Source organism: Benincasa hispida, chromosome 11, assembly GCF_009727055.1.
Source record: "Benincasa hispida cultivar B227 chromosome 11, ASM972705v1, whole genome shotgun sequence".
In the NCBI taxonomy this organism is placed as follows: Eukaryota; Viridiplantae; Streptophyta; class Magnoliopsida; order Cucurbitales; family Cucurbitaceae; genus Benincasa; species Benincasa hispida.
The window spans coordinates 51947292-51963883 of NC_052359.1; the positions used below are offsets into that span (position 1 = coordinate 51947292).

The window sequence follows — 16592 nt, forward strand, 5'->3', positions numbered from 1 at the left end:
TAGGGATATATAGATATTAGGAGTGATTCACAAGGTAAAAGTAGAAAGACTTTTTTTTTTTTTTTTTTGTTAAATAAAATTAAAAAGACTAAATTTCATATGTCTAAAATGGATGAATCAAAAGCAAAAATGTCCTTATTCTTGTGAAGGACCTTTAAAAAGCGATATTAATAGTATTTACACGAAATGGATACATATATATATATGTGTCATATAAATGAGTGTGTTCGGCATATATATCTTTTTTAATATTTTAGAACAATATATAATTTTTTTAGTACACATTTTTAGTTGAAAATATATACTTAAACTCTATGTTATGATAAGTTAGTGGATGTTTCAAAACGATTTAAAAATGTTTAAAATCAATATGGGTGTCATGTTAAAAAAAAATGCTACAAAAATGCTTTTATTAATTAATATCAATTTAATTTTATACTTTTAAGAATAATATTTATACCATCGATTTTGAACAATTAAAATTACTATTTTAAAAACGTCTGCGTTAATTCGAACGGATGAAAATTTAGGTTTTTTTAGACAATAAAAAAAAAAAATCAACGATGCTTAAAAAAAGGGGAAAAAACAATAAAACATTCGAGCATAGAATGAAGGAAAAAAGGGGGAAAATTAGTATTAATAGTTGGCGTTCCGCGCGCAAAAGTTAAATATATCTCTACAAGGAGAAGAGATGTGCAAAGAATCGTTGAAAGAGAGAGCATAAGTGGAAAGGCCATTGACTTGAAATTCGGGAGTGAAAACCGATGAATTCACTTCTTCAGCTGTCACCGTAATGATCAATGATCATCGATCAGATATTCTTGAGGAAGGAATCGCCGGAGTCAGGTTGATCAATCATGTTCGCCAAGCGATTGTTGCAGAAGGCCATTCATCATTCTCAGGTTTTGTCTTCTACCTGATTCAACTTCGATAAGAGTTGCCGTATTCGAATTCATCAATAATGCAGATGACCTAGGGTTTTAATTTCTTTTCTCAAAATTGATGAAATCCGTAACGTATTGAGGCGATGAATTCTTATTCTTAATCTTAGCGCATGTTTCAAATGTCTCGTCTATCTCACAAGATATGTTACATTTGATCATTGAATCTGCAATCTGTAGAGGCGACGACATACCGTTGTTTAGGATTTAGGGAACTAACCTTAGATTATATTTTAAACGTCTTATTTAAGTCTCGAGCGAGGAATGGAAGATATATTCGTTTCAACTTTGCACAGATTATAAGTATTACGGGTCAATTAAGAAACGGGTAGAGATATCGTGTTTATCGATTGCTTTTTTCGCATTTTTCGTTACTGCTTGAAACTCGCGATTTCTTCAGCGTCTCATTTTTTACGTTGTGGCATTTTTCGTGGGCAATGATTTTAGCTATTTTACGCTGGATCACTGAGCCATCGTCAATGTTTAACTGATCAGAAACCGCATGACCGTTTGTTTTCATATTTTCTCCATTCAGCATGCTGTACAGCGCGGTAGTTTGACTGCGGAGGACTTGAATCTCAGAGTCACGGTTCACTATGGCATCCCATCAACAGCATCAATTCTTGCTTTCGACTCCATTCAGCGGCTACTGGCTATCGGAACACTGTGAGTTGGTCGTCTGTTAGTTGTAAACTTTGATGAATCTGAAGGTTAAAAAGTGTTGAAATGAGTAGTATGTCACCTGCATCTGAACTATGGATAGCGTTTTCTCCCGCTATTTAGGTTTTTTTTTTCCTTCCCTTTTTTGCCTGTTTGATTTGGTAATCACACGCACTGGTGTTAAAGAATTGGCCACTAAGTTGTTTTTGGCCTATCTTATACATTATGCTCGTGATGTTATCCTATGGAATTTATGGCACCTTGAAGTTGGGTGAGCGATGGTTTGATTTTTGAAATGTGTATTAGTAGAAATCTAGAACAGGAGAAATGAAGACATTGTTTCAGCTGAAAGATGAACTTTTCATGCCAGGGATGGAAGAATAAAAGTTATTGGTGGAGGTGGTATTGAAGGGCTTCTTATGTCCCCAAACCAATTGCCTTACAAGTACTTAGAGGTAGAATTGCTGCAGTTTTTAAACTTAAATTATTAACTCACTTCTTTCCCATTTTAGCAGCAGGGAAACTGATCAGGCTTCCTTTTTACAGTTTCTACAGAATGAAGGTTATTTAGTTAGTATCTCCAATGACAACGAAATTCAGGTATTGAATCTTCACTAACCAAGTACTTTTATATCCTTGATAACCCCGATGTGGTACTAGCCTTCATATCCATATCGTGAATCGAGTTTATAACAATTTTAAGCCTCTATTTTGTTTACCTAAAGTATACATTTGAACGTCAATAACATTGGTAAGACAGTGTGTTACTGTTGGTTTTCAGTTTTATTTGTATTCGTGGTTGTCTATAGCAGTGTTATGAGATGCTATTAGTGAACTACTCTTTGCAGTCTTATTACGAAGTAGTTGGTTGGAATTTGCAAGCATCCACAAATGTTATTCCTCGGTAGCAAAATATTTTAGGTCACTTATTTTTTGTGGCAAGACACTGCTGTACATGTTTAGATGAATGCGCGTTCTTCTGTGCAAGAAAATGTTTCATCAGTAGCTTTTTTTTTTTTTTTTTCATGGCAGATCTGGAATCTTGACAGCAGGTCTATAGCATGCTGTTTACAGTGGAAATCAAATATAACTGCATTTTCCATCGTTGGTGGCTCCCACTTCATGTATACCAACCCCTCATTCAGCTTTCTATTGGCCAATAACTGGAAATTGATTTGTTCAGCCCTTATTTAAATACAAAAAAATAAAAGAGAAATAAGCAATTATTCAATAACATGCAGTTATGTCGGGGATGAGAATGGTTTGTTGTCAGTTATCAAGTTTGATGCTGAAGATGAAAAACTTCTGCTCATGCCATACCTTATTTCTGCAACTTCTATCAATGGTAATGTCTATTGTTTCATTCAGTTGGAGACATTATTGTCTAGTTCGTAAAATTGCATGATGTATAATTCTGCTCCTGGTCCATTTTATGTACAAATGTCTGCCTGATGTATTTTATCCCAGTAGGTAATTCCATATCACAATGGTGATTTTTTTTATAAAATGAATAAAAGTGAATGGGAATAGTTGAATGAGCAAAGTGTATAACTCAGATGTTCGGTGCATTTTACTTTCCTTCTCGCTTATCACCATACACTGTTTTTTCAACCTTTTTTTTTCCGTAGATGTTGCAGGATTTCCATTTCCTGACAATCAGCCGCCCTCACCTGTCATTGGAGTTCTTCAACATTCCTCTATTGGGAATAGGCAAGATACTTGCACAGAATGAATGAACTTTATTAACTTCTTTGCTTTTGGATTTGAATGTTGGTACTAAAGATCAATATTCTTTCTATTGCCAACAATGATCAGTCAGTTGTTAAACTATGTTCTTAGATTGAGTTGTATGTTGCATGAGAAGCACTAAAATGATTATAGACAACTGTTACATGAATCTAATGATTGATCATTTCTGAAAAATTTAGGACACGACTGTTTCTTATTAAACTTTGATATTTGCATTGAATACTAATTACATAATTTTATTGACACAACATTTTATCACAGTAATTTGTTCGTGGTTATAAAAAATTGTCTTTAAAACAAAGCCTATAAAAACTGTAGTTATACCCTTAAAAACAATTCAAATAATCCTCATTTGGATACGGTTTGTTTTCTTTATTTTTCTTTTATGATATATATATATATATATATATAAATCTTTACATGAAATTCTTCTAATTTCAGTTTGTGATATTCTCTCAGNACATTTTAGGGTTATTTCAACCGTCTCCTATTTTTTTTCCTTTTTTTTAATATTTTTTTCTATTTAATACTTCACTATTGTTTTCTTTATTTTTCTTTTATGATATATATATATATATATATAAATCTTTACATGAAATTCTTCTAATTTCAGTTTGTGATATTCTCTCAGCGTGTTGATAGCATATGCAAATGGCTTGTTTTTACTTTGGGACATCTCAAGAGGTCAAGTTCTTTTTGTTGGAGGCGGCAAGGACCTGCAGTTGAGTGATAAACTTGATGAATCGTCAAGCAGAGTGGATGATAACGTTCCAATTGATGCTTTAGATAATAGGTTAGCAGAGAAAGAGATTAGTGCTCTCTGTTGGACATCCTCCAACGGATCAATTCTTGCTGTGGGATATATAGATGGAGATATCTTATTCTGGAAAACATCAATTACTGCTTCTAGCAGAGGTCAACAAGGTTCGGCATCATCTAAAAACGTTGTTAGGTTACAATTGTCATCTTCAGAGAAAAGACTTCCAGTTATTGTCTTGCATTGGTCTGGAAACAGTAGAGCACCTAACAATTGTGATGGGCAGTTATTCATCTATGGTGGTGATGAGATTGGATCTGAGGAAGTTTTAACGGTGTGTTGTTTCATTCTAACTCTTTTACATTTCTTTGTCATTTCTATGGCTCCTTTGTATACGTGGATGTGGCTAATGAATAAAAGGATAACGTTAGATAATATTTGTTATAATTCTATAATTAGGATTTTCCATTCTTGTAAATATTTTGTGATATTTTCCTTTTCTATGCTTTGTACACTTGTATATATTCATATCTTTGATGAATGAATAAAGCATTCTGATTCTTTCTCAAACCTAAGAGTTTTACATGGTATCAGAGCTCTCTAAATAAACTTAGGATTTTTGTGAACCTTAGGGTTTGAGAATTTAGAACCCATTTGTGATACGTTTAGGGTTTTGTGGAGAGGTGAGTTTACTCACAGTCGTCGTCTTCGGTTTGTTTGCCGTCGTTAGTCACCGCCGCCACAGTCATCAGCCGCCGTCCGCCGCCAGGGAAAAAAAAAATACTGAATGATCTGACCTAGCTGTTTTTTTGACACCACCCATTCCAAAGAGAAGCCCAGCCGCCAATCTACAAAACCCCCAAAGTCCGGTTGCCATTTGACCACACGCGCCGCCTATTCCAGCCTGCTGTCCGTCCACGCGCCGACGCATGTAGGCGCGTGCGTCGCCGTTTTTTCGTCCGTCTTCAGTGAGGTTTCCTCAATGTTGTTGGCTCTTCTTGGTGGTGTGTTTGTTTGGGATATATAGATATACTCATTGCTTGTGTAGACATCTCTTCGGTAAATTAGGGTTTGATTCTTTGTTGTCCGGTGTCTACTTTTTGAGATAATGGCTGATAAGAAACCGGTAATATCTGAAATTGTTCCTATGGTGTCAAAAGTAACTGAACACAAGTTGAATGGATCCAACTACTATTCATGAAGATCAAATCCAGGAGGTGGTGTTTGCTATTATTGTCATAAACCTGGCCATATGAAACGTGAATGCAGAAGATTGCTGAATAAGGGTCAGAGGATGCCATCACCCTCTGCACATGTCACCTCTACTCCTGATAATCTTGACAAGTCAATTACGATTTCTGCAGGGGAGTTTGCTAAATTTTTCAGCAGTATCAAGAGTCATTTGAGGCATCAATCTTCTACTCCCATTACGACCATAGTAGAGACAGGTAACAGTTCTAAATGCCTTCTTTCCTCCACGTCAAAATGGATCATTGACTCTAGCGCTACAGACCATATGTCAAGTAACCCAGTTTATTCTCTACCCTTTGTACATCTACCTCTTCACCTAATGTCACTATAGCTGATGGAACCTCCACTCCTGTTTTAGGATCAAGAACCGTCCATTCTCACTAAATCAATTTCTTTGTCATCAGTTTTAAAATTTACCAAATTTCCGTTTAATTTGATTTCGGTCAGTAAACTCACTCGTGATCTTCATTGTTGTGTCTCATTTTTCCTGGTTATTGCTTATTTTCAGGATCTTACGACAAACAGACTATTGGTAAAGGGCAGAAGTTGGAGTTCTTACATCTTTGAACCACAAACACCTACGGCATCACATGCTCTAGCGTGTCGTCTCCCTTTTGAAGAGCATTGTCGTTTGGTCATCCGTCTATCTTTGTGTTGAAGGTCTTCGTCCACAACTTCAACATTTGTCTTCTTTCGATTGTAAGTTTATGTCAATTTGCTAAATTTCATGTTTGAGTTCGTATCCTCGAGTCAATAAACGAGCTAGTGCTCCTTTTGAATTAGTCCATTATGATGTTTGGGGTCCCTATCCTGTGAGTCCAAAGGAGGGTTTAGGTATTTTGTTACATTTGTCGATGACTATTCTCGTGTTACGTGGTATATATTTAATGAAAAGTCGTTCTAAGTTACTTTCTCATTTTCGTAACTTCCATCCGAAATTCAAATTCAGTTTAGTGGTATTTCTTAAATCCTACGAGCTGATAATGTTTAAGGGAATATTTCTCTCATACACTCAGTCTTATTTAGATGCCCATGGCATTCTTCATCAATCTTCTTGTGTTATACTTCCATCTCAAAATGGGGTTTATGAACGAAAGAAATCGTCATCCTCCTTGAGACAGCCAGAGCTTTGATGTTTCAGAATGCATGTTCCAAAACCTTTTGGGCTATGCTGTTTCCACAGCTTTTCTTAATAAATCGCATGCCCTCTTCCATTCTTAAGGGTGAGATACCTTTTCGTACTTTATGCCCCGAGCAACATTTGTTTTCCCATTCAACCAGAATATTTGGTTGTACCTGCTTTGTTTGGGATGTTCGGCCTCAGCATACCAAGCTGGATCTAGTCCTTAAATGTATTTTCCTTGGTTATTCCCGTGTCCAAAAGGGTATCGGTTGTTATTGTCCTAGTCTTAATAAATTATTAGTCTCTCCTGATATCACATTTTTTGAACATACCCATTTTTTTCATCACCGTCTTTCTCTTCGAATAAGAGTCAGGGGGAGCATAAGAATAGAGGATGATTCCTTGTCTACAAAGTTATTTCTTCTTCCGATCCTCTTCCTGATTCATCTCTTCTGTGGGCTACCTCTTACTCTTCCTGATTCATCTATTCCTCCATCGTTAAGGTCTATACTCGACGCAAACCTCCTCCAGTTCCATGCCCTATCCAGAGTCTTCTTCGTCCTTGGATCCAGAAACGGGTGATGATCTTCCTATTGCTCTTCGTAAAGGTAAACGTACTTATGCTCATCCTATTTCCTCTTTTGTTTCATATAACCATTTGTCACCTTCCACATGTCGTTTCATTGTATCCTTAGAGTCTGTATTCTCCCGAAAAACTGTTCACGAGACTTTGTCTCATCCTGGTTGGTGTGCCGCAATGGTGGAGAGATGACTACCTTAGATGATAATTGTACTTGGGATTTAGTTTCTCGTCCCTGCAGGAAAGAAGGCTATCAGTTGCAAATGGGTGTTTGCAGTTAAAGTCATCCTGTATGGTTCTGTTGCTTCGAGTTAAAAGCGCGCCTCGTAGCAAAAGGCTACGCACAAACTTATGGCCGTTGACTATGCTGATACTTTTTTCTCCAGTAGAAAAAATGGCATCTGATGAGGTTGTTTATTCATTAGCTTCAATCAATCATTGGCTTTACATCAGCTTGATATTAAAAATGCATTTCTTCATGGTGATCTTCAAGAAGAGGTGTTATATGGAGCAACCACCAGGGTTGTTGCTCAGGGGGAGAATGGAACGGTGTGTCGCCTTCGTAAATCCTTGTATGGATTAAAGCAGAGCCCACGAGCTTGGTTTGGTAAATTTGGTCAGGTGATTGAAAGCTTTGGAATGCGGAAGAGTAGGTCAGATCATTCAGTCTTTTTTAAGAGATCTGAGGGTAGTGTCATCTTGTTAGTTGTATATGTGGATGATATTGTGATTACTGGTGATGATGCTTCAGGTATCCAGTCTCTAAAGATCTTTTTTCATAGTCAATTCCATACAAAAGATTTGGGCATGTTGAAATACTTCTTAGGAATTGAGGTAATAAGAATATAGAATATTTCAACCTAAGATATAGGAGGTTAGTAGGAAAACTTAATTACCTTACAATGACTCGACCCGACATAGCCTATTCAGTAAGTATTGTGAGTCAGTACATGTCATGCCCTACAGTTGATCATTGGGCTGCATTGGAACAGATTCTTTGTTATTTGAAGGCTGCTCTCGGGTGTGGTTTATTATATAAGGATTATGGTCATACTAATATTGAATGTTTCTCAGACGCTGATTGGGTAGGATCTAAAGAAGATAGAAGACCAACCTCAGGGTATTGTGTTTTTGTTGGTGGTAATTTGATTTCTTAGAAGAGTAAGAAGCAAAATGTGGTGTCACATTCAAGTGCAGAATCAGAATATAGAGTAATGACACAATCTGTATGTGAATTGATTTGGATATATGAACTTCTTGTTGAGTTGGGATTTGAAATCACCACACCGACAAAGTTGTGGTGTGATAATCAAGCAGCACTTCATATTGCGTCTAATCCAGTATTTCATGAAAGGACTAAACATATTGAAGTTGATTGTCATTTTGTACGTGAGAAAATTCAACAAGGGTTGGTATCTACAGGATATGTGAAGATTGGAGAACAATTAAGAGATATCTTCACGAAAGTATTGGATGGAAGACGTATAGATTATCTATGTAACAACTTGGGCATGATTAACATATATGCTCCAACTTGAGGGGGAGTGTTATAATTCTATAATTAGGATTTTCCATTCTTGTAAATATTGTGATATTTTCCTTTTCTATACTTTGTACACTTGTATATATTCATATCTTTGGTGAATGAATAAAGCATTCTGATTCTTTCTCAAACCTAAGAGTTTTACAATATTCACATCTCTAGCAGTAATTAAATTGCAAATGTCTTTTTTACTCGTACTGCCATTGGAAGGGTGAAATTTTAGTAGAAAATGACACCATCCATTTCTTTGATTGCATTGTTTTCTAAATGAGATTTGTGCAGGCAGGTATTTGAAACCTTCATTTTCTCGCTAGTTGCCCCCCCGTTTTTTTAATTTTATGACTTTCTATAGAAGATCCAACGTTGACTTTTCTTAGTAATGATCTGTAAGATGAAAATGCTTCTTTTGGAATCATCAGTATAAATAGGTATGTTAGTTTTATGTTTTGGCTTTCAACAGGTTTTAACCATTGAGTGGTCACCTGGAATGGAGATTTTGAGATGTGCTGGTCATACAGAGCTCAAACTTCATGGCTCTTTTGCAGATATGATATTGTTGCCAAGTCTCGGTGCTGCTGGGGATGGTCCCAATGAAGATCTTTTTGTGCTTACAAACCCAGGGAAACTGCACTTTTACGACGAAAGTACACTGTCTGCAATAATTGGTAAGACAGACGGCAAACCACCTGTCTCTCCTTTGGAGTTTCCTGCAATGATACCTACAGCAGAACCATCCATGACCACATCAAAGCTTATTAAGTTGTCAAATGGGGGATCCTCGACAAAGATTTTATCCGGGGTATTGTATCTGTTGCCTTATATTTAAACCTCTCTCTTATGCTCAGCATCTATGCCCTCAGTTATACACCCTTGACTTCAACAACTTGTTCTCTTAGCTAGCGTCAAGGAAGCTTAGTTCAACAGCAATACAAGGTAGTAGTGCAAAGTGGCCGTTGACTGGAGGAGTGCCCTATCAGTTGCCCGCAATGAAAGATGATAAGGTGGAGAGGGTATACCTAGCAGGTTATCAAGATGGTTCTATACGCATTTGGGATGCAACCCATCCTGTATTTTCTCTTATATGCCATTTAGATGCCGAGGTTAGAGTTCTCCATAAGCTTTATTCTTTTTCTGATAAAAGAGAGATATACAAACCTTATTATTAGTACTCAAAATTTGGCAGTTGGAAGGCCTAAAGGTTGCTGGTTTAAGTGCTCCTGTATTAAAATTGGACTTCTGCAGTGCCACTACTTCTTTAGCTGTTGGCAATGAATGTGGTCTGGTTAGAAATCTTTTGTTGTTTACATAAGATTGGGCTTCCAATATGCTTTTTACTTACCGTTCCTTGCTAAACTAACTTGAATAGGTGCGGGTTTATGACCTTAAAGGCGGTGCTGGTGAGAAGAACTTTCACTTTGTAACCGAATCTAGACGTGAAGGTATATCAATTTGTAAATTCTTCCCCTCCTTCCTTTTCTCCAAAATGGGGAAAGAAATGAAGCTCCTCTAGACTAGCAGAAGTATTCTTTCCCATGCTAAGGAATCTCAAATGAAAAATTGAAACAAGGACCGCTCTGTTTATAGGATGGTTCCTGCATGTTTAATTAAAATTTCATTTTGTGTAATCTATTATTAAAGATTTTGAGAAACCAATGCTTTATCAAGGTTAAAGTTTGAATTGGTAGGAGAGTCATTGACTATGTCTATGTGAATGGTTGAGCCTCTGCATTAAACTTCAACCTTTTCGGCATATATAAAAACAGTTAAAGGCAAGCTCGTAAATGGTTGAATCTCAGGTTGCTATACTTCTGACATGTATTTCAATGCCAAATGATAGGCCATGTATCTAAATTATCTTTATTATTTTTACTAGAAATCAGTTATTAACAAACATGATCAACTTGTTCCACAGTTCACAGTCTGCCTCAAGGCAAAGGACCTCATTGTAGAGCTGTCTTTTCACTCCTGAATTCTCCAATTCAGGCATTGCAGTTTGCTAAATGTGGAGTTAAACTTGGTGTGGGGTATCGAAGTGGTCGTGTAAGGATTGTCCATAACTGATCTTTTTAACTGTACTCCCTAGTTTCTTATGATAGGGTCTCTGAGCTTGTGTTCTTTTCAGATTGCAGTGCTCGACGTTTCTTCATCATCAGTTTTATTCTTTATGGATGCCATATCTAACTCAAGCTCTCCCATTATTACAATGATTTGGAAAGAACATTCTGCTGCAACTAATAGCCCTTTAAAGAGCCCCAGACACTCGGGAGCTAAATCTGCAATCAATTATGCTGAAGAACTACTGTTTATCTTAACCAAGGATGCAAAGATCAATGTTTTTTGTGGTAGTGTGGGAAACATGATCAGCCCTCGGCCGTGGCACTTGAAAAAGGAATCTGTCCCGATTTCAATGTATGTTATAGGCAAGTACTATATCCATCCCGAGGAGATTATAAGGAAATAAAAACTTAGTTAGAATACTATTTTGGTCCCCATACTTTCAAGTTCGTTCAATTTTAATCTCTATATTTTCAATAAATCTTAAATTTAGTCCTTCAAAATTAATCTTTACCCAAATTGATTAAATAATAATAATAATTTTCATGCAAGAAAATAAAATATGTGAATATGTTTTCAAAATTTATAATAAAAATGCTATAGATAACAAAAAAAAAAGTTAAAAATTAACAATAAACTAGCACCGGGGATTAAACTTAAAATTTATTGAAAGTATAGAGACTAAAATTGAACCAACTTTAAATTACAAGGACCAAAAATGGTATTTTTAAACTTAAAACTTTGGGTGTGTCTACCTTTCTCATTACAATGTTTTTCTTTGTTGTATCCAGAGGGTGGTATCTCTGTATCTGGATCTCCTGATGAAAAGTATACCCAGGAGTCTTTCCAAAATCCTACTACCAAAAGTGAATCCAATCCAGGCAGTAGTCCTGCTGGATCAAATTTTCATGAAATCCAACATCATTCTTCTGCAGAAGAAACACGCTCCACTGAGAAGTTCCTTGATTCATATGTTCTACTCTGCTGTCAAGATTCACTGCGCTTATACTCGGTCAACTCTATAATTCAGGTTCTTCCGTCTTTTTTATCTTTTCCTTTATTTCACCATGGTTTTGCTTCACTTGCTGGCTGAAGGCTCTTATTGTGGCAGGGAAATGATAAACCTACTCGTAAAGTGAAACAGTCAAAATGTTGTTGGACTACTACTTTTAAAATGAAAGAAAGAGGTTATGGATTAGTATTGTTGTTTCAGTCTGGTGTTATTGAAATAAGGTGAGGAGCTCTGTCAGCTTGATTACTATATTTATGCAAAAGCATTCCTACCAGAATGGACATATATATTTTGCTCCATAGACATTTAGTTAGTATTGCTCGTTGTTTGATGGCTGTTGCTGATTTCAAATTTTGACTAGATCTTTGCCAGATTTAGAGTTGCTGAAAGAAAGCTCTCTTCAATCAATCCTAATGTGGAATTTTACGGTAAACATGGACAAGATTTCAAGTTCTTCTGAACAAGGGCAGATCGTGCTGGTATGCTTGCAAGTATAAGATTTCAAGTTCTTCATGCTCTTAAAGGCTTATTTAAAACATCCTTCTTTTGTTAATAGGCCAATGGGGGCGAGGTAGCTTTCCTCTCTCTGTTATCTGATGAAAATGAGTTCAGGTAACGTGATGTTCTGTTAACTGGCATGAAACAATATAAGTTGTCTTCACGAAAGAGGATTAAATAGTCTTCTGTTACAAGGATTCCTGACTCCTTGCCTAGTCTCCATGATAAAGTTCTTGCTGCTGCCGCAGACGCTGCTTTTAGTGTTTCATCCTATCAGAAGAAAAATCAGGTTTGACGAGAATATTTTCGCCCTTCTCTCTTAGAGCGTTCAGTATTTCATTCAGCCTCAAGTTATAACGGTGTTACCGCAGCTTCCATCAACGGGGATATTAGGTAACATTGTCAAAGGCTTTAAAGGCGGGAAAATGGCACCTACCGTAGATCTTTGTACTACCCGTGAATCTTATTGTGCCCATTTGCAGAAAATATTTCTGAAGCCTCCGTTCTCTGATTCATCATCCTCAGCTCTTAAGAATACCGAGGAAGTTGAGGAACTCACAATAGGTTCTGCTCTAAACAAGTCCCATGATCTACTCTTGTTTCTTGCTGATTCTTTTGCTCACTGTTAACTTTCTTTTCGAAATAGATGATATTGTAATAGACGACGAACCGCCACCAGCAGCATCTACTTCATCCGAGGAGGTTAAAGGTATAACCAAACGAAACCCAATTCTCTCAAAAAAAAGTATTTTTAATCTTGCCTTTACAGGCCAGTAAATTATTTGCTGTTTGTGCAGAAGAGAAGAGTGAAAGGCAAAGATTGTTTGGAGATGGGAATGATGATTGGAAGCCTAGAATTAGAACAACTGAAGAGATCTTAACTACATACAAATTTTCTGGGGTAATTTCAAATGAAAACCATTTCAATAAAGTATTGATTGATACTTCCTCTTTTAATGTAACATTGAAATGTAGGATGCTTCTTTGGCTGCTGCACATGCAAGAAACAAACTCTTGGAGAGGCAAGAAAAACTCGAGGTATGTATCGAGTCGCTTCACGTCTAACCTTCATGTCCGTTTCTCATAAGGTTGATTTGATAGATTAAGAATCTGCATATATCTTTTATCTTAAATATATATTTAGAATATGTTTAGATAATCATCTCTCAAGTCTTTCTTCAAAAAAAAATCTTGGGATATTCTCATATATATATATATATATATTATTTATTACTAAACAAACTATATTTTAAAAAGAACATTTACAATAATTTAAGGTCTGTTTGGTAGGCAATTCAGATTCTGTTTTATGTTTTTAGATTCATTGAGTTTAGTGAATGTGTATTTGATTGGCCGTCTGGATTCTATTTTCAAAAATTGTTTTCAGTGATCCAAATAGTGTAAATTCTGAAAATAAGTTTTTTATGTTTTCAGCATAACCATATTTTGAATTCAAAATTCTCAAATACAAAATCATATTAATGATAAAAACAATAACAAATATAGTAATTCGTGTTATTAATTCAATTATTTTTGTTAAATTAAAATATGTAATATATAATATATTATATATTATATGATATTACAAAATTATACAAAAACTTTTAACATTAAAAAATTCTTAAATTAGTTAGTAAATAGTTTGTATTCAACTTAGTACTTAGCTACATATATTTTCAAACACATTGTGAAAAATTGTTTAAATTGGAATTAGTTTCTGAATCTATTACCAAACACATATTTGTTTTCTTTGAATCCCTTGTTTTTAAAATTTTGTTTTCCAATTATCTACCAAATAGACCCTTGAATTCTTTCAAAAGTTACTTTTAAAAATAGAAAAACATATTTCTAGAAAAGTTTTCTTCTATTTTTTATTTTTTTTGTAATACATAGCTGTACTTTATCAATTTGTACTGAAAGGTTGTTCCTTCATAATCCCCCGATTAAGGCTTAAGAACCTCTATACCTAATAAAGGTTATTCGTGGGTTTGGTCGGATTGGGTTGAAGAACTTTTTATACCCAACCCAATTGTTTAGATTGTAAATTTCTTCAACTCAAATAACCCTTAATAAAAAGTAAACTCAACCGAACCCAACAATGATTGGGTTGGATTGGTTCAGGTTACTCGAGTCATTTATTTAAATTTTTGTTCTAAAAGGAAATAAAATGTTGATACGTAAAAATTTGATTTAATTATTTTCATATATTGAACTAAGTTTAACTCAATTTTAATTCATATAATGTAAAATTTCTCTCCAAAGTTCTAAACTATTTGTAAGAGTTATTAGAGAATAAATTATAAAAAAACCAATGAAATTAAATAAAACTAAATTAAATATATGTATATCAAATTGTATTATAAGTAAAAAAATATACATTTGAAATTTATAATAAGTTGGGATTGGTTCAGGTTCTTTTAAATGGACCCATGAACCAATCAAATCTATAAAATTTTCATTTGTTTGAACCTAACCCAACACAAGTCACACGAGTTAGGTTGAGTTGATCGATTTTTTCAGATCATCGGTCTTTTTGAACACCCCTAATACTAAGGTCTTTAGGCTGTTGAGTATATTTTCCTTGTTTCTTATTAAAACATTTTTTTTTTCAAAAAGTCATCCTAAACACACTTGTTGGGATAACGTGAAAGGGAAATCCGTCCCCATTTTAGTAAACGTATTTGCATGCAGTGAGTGAGTTATTATCCATACCTGCTACTTTGATGACACACACAAAGTCACAGATCACGTGTTGCACTTTGCGTTGATGTCTTTGTAGAAACTGAGTAAGCGAACAGAAGAATTGCGAAATGGAGCAGAAGACTTTGCTTCATTGGCAAATGAACTTGTGAAGACAATGGAAAAGAGGAAATGGTGGCATATATGATTAAAACCAAAACCTCTCTGGAATCTGGAAATGGTGTTTCATGCTTCATAGGTACTTAATTCCTCACAACTTTTCTTCCCCCTGCATCTTTTACCAATTACTCAGCAAAGGGGGCCCCTCGAACGTGGGAAGTTTTATATTGTCAACTGCAAATCAACACACAGTCACTGGGTTGAGTTCTGAGGGTTTGCAAGTTTTCAGCCTCCGGAATATGGAGTTTGAGGCTCTAAATGGTGACTGTAATCGCTAAATCTTTTTTACTATCGTGTGAGTAACTTATCCTTCGCAGAGCTTCCGTGAAAGGGATGAATGTTCTGGATGATAAGAGCTTCCCTCGATCATCAGAAAGTCATACGGTATAATCCCCAACCATTTTTATTTATTACTGTTTTATTCATAAACCGTACGCCCGAGGATGAGAATATTGTCCCAGTGAACTAATAATATTTCCTTATATTCTATAGAGATTTAAATTTGATTTTATTAGTAATTTTATAGAATTTGAAAATCAACACGTTCACGAAAATAATTTTTAATACGGAGCACTATTTATGGGATTGAATCATACGAGTTTTTATCTACATCCAATTCAATTATTTTCTTCCCATACGTCCCAGATTTTGAGGATTGTCGGTGCTTAAAACATCGATCATTATGTTTAATTAGACATCAAATTTGTAGTACGAATCCCGATTGTTCTCTCCCGTCACTTACCATTTTGGGTTCAAAATGTGGAAGCGCCTCTCTTTTCCGAATTGTGCAAAGTTGTAACTATTTGATTTTTTTTTTTTTTTGTTGATTTTTAAAATTAGACTTATTCTATCTAGATTTCTTACAATAATTACAATAATTGTACTTATTAAATTTTTAGTCAAGTGAATAACTTTTTAAAACTACTTTAAATTTGTTTTAAAGATAACTTTTTAAAACTATTTTTTCTGATTCTCAAAATTTGACTTAATTTTTTAGAAGAAATTTAAAGGTTGAAGTAATGTCTAAATTTAATTTTTTAAAAACAAAAAGAAAAAATAAAATAGACTTTCATTTTTAGTTTTAGAGTTACCATAAAAAAATTATAAATGATAGAAATGTTATTTAACAATTTTTAAAATATAAATTTCCAGAGATTTAAACATCTGAACGAGACCTACTCCTATAGGCTATCGTAAGTTAATTGGATTTCTTTTTCAAATCATCACTTGAAATTAATATCGTGACATTAATATCGTGATATTAAAAATGTTGACTCAACCTTAAATAAAGAATAAATCTGCTTGTAATTAATGCTAAACCTTGAAATTTATGACAACACTGACTTCTTAAATCAAAGAATTGAAAATGTATTCTAAACGTATTCTTAGTCTTCTAACGTCCCTCATCTTTTCAATTTTCAAATTCCCTCTAATGAATTAATTAATGTTTTTAAGAATGGTGACACAAAATTAAAAGAGTTCGACAGTAAGTATAAGGATTGTCCCTACCGAAGGGAGAATTTCGGTAGAATAGAAGAAAGAACCAGTAGAAAGAATAAATGAG

At 34.8% G+C, this 16592-nt stretch overlaps 2 protein-coding genes across 4 annotated transcripts in view; one reads left to right on the forward strand and one right to left on the reverse strand.

The window, feature by feature from the left end:
- Positions 1–16592, reverse strand: part of LOC120090333 (selT-like protein) — a 34339-nt gene that overhangs the window by 6709 nt on the left and 11038 nt on the right. The window lies entirely within an intron of this gene.
- Positions 1206–15539, forward strand: LOC120090335. The gene is given in 25 exon segments (XM_039047919.1): positions 1206–1232; positions 1234–1269; positions 1477–1607; positions 1972–2056; positions 2148–2201; positions 2634–2725; positions 2843–2946; positions 3230–3311; positions 3982–4441; positions 9065–9403; positions 9501–9704; positions 9788–9886; positions 9971–10043; positions 10517–10644; positions 10727–11024; positions 11451–11689; positions 11771–11892; positions 12033–12150; positions 12228–12283; positions 12365–12458; positions 12541–12733; positions 12816–12878; positions 12967–13070; positions 13145–13207; positions 14949–15539. Coding segments are annotated over 25 exon segments (3372 nt in total). The 3' UTR covers positions 15057–15539.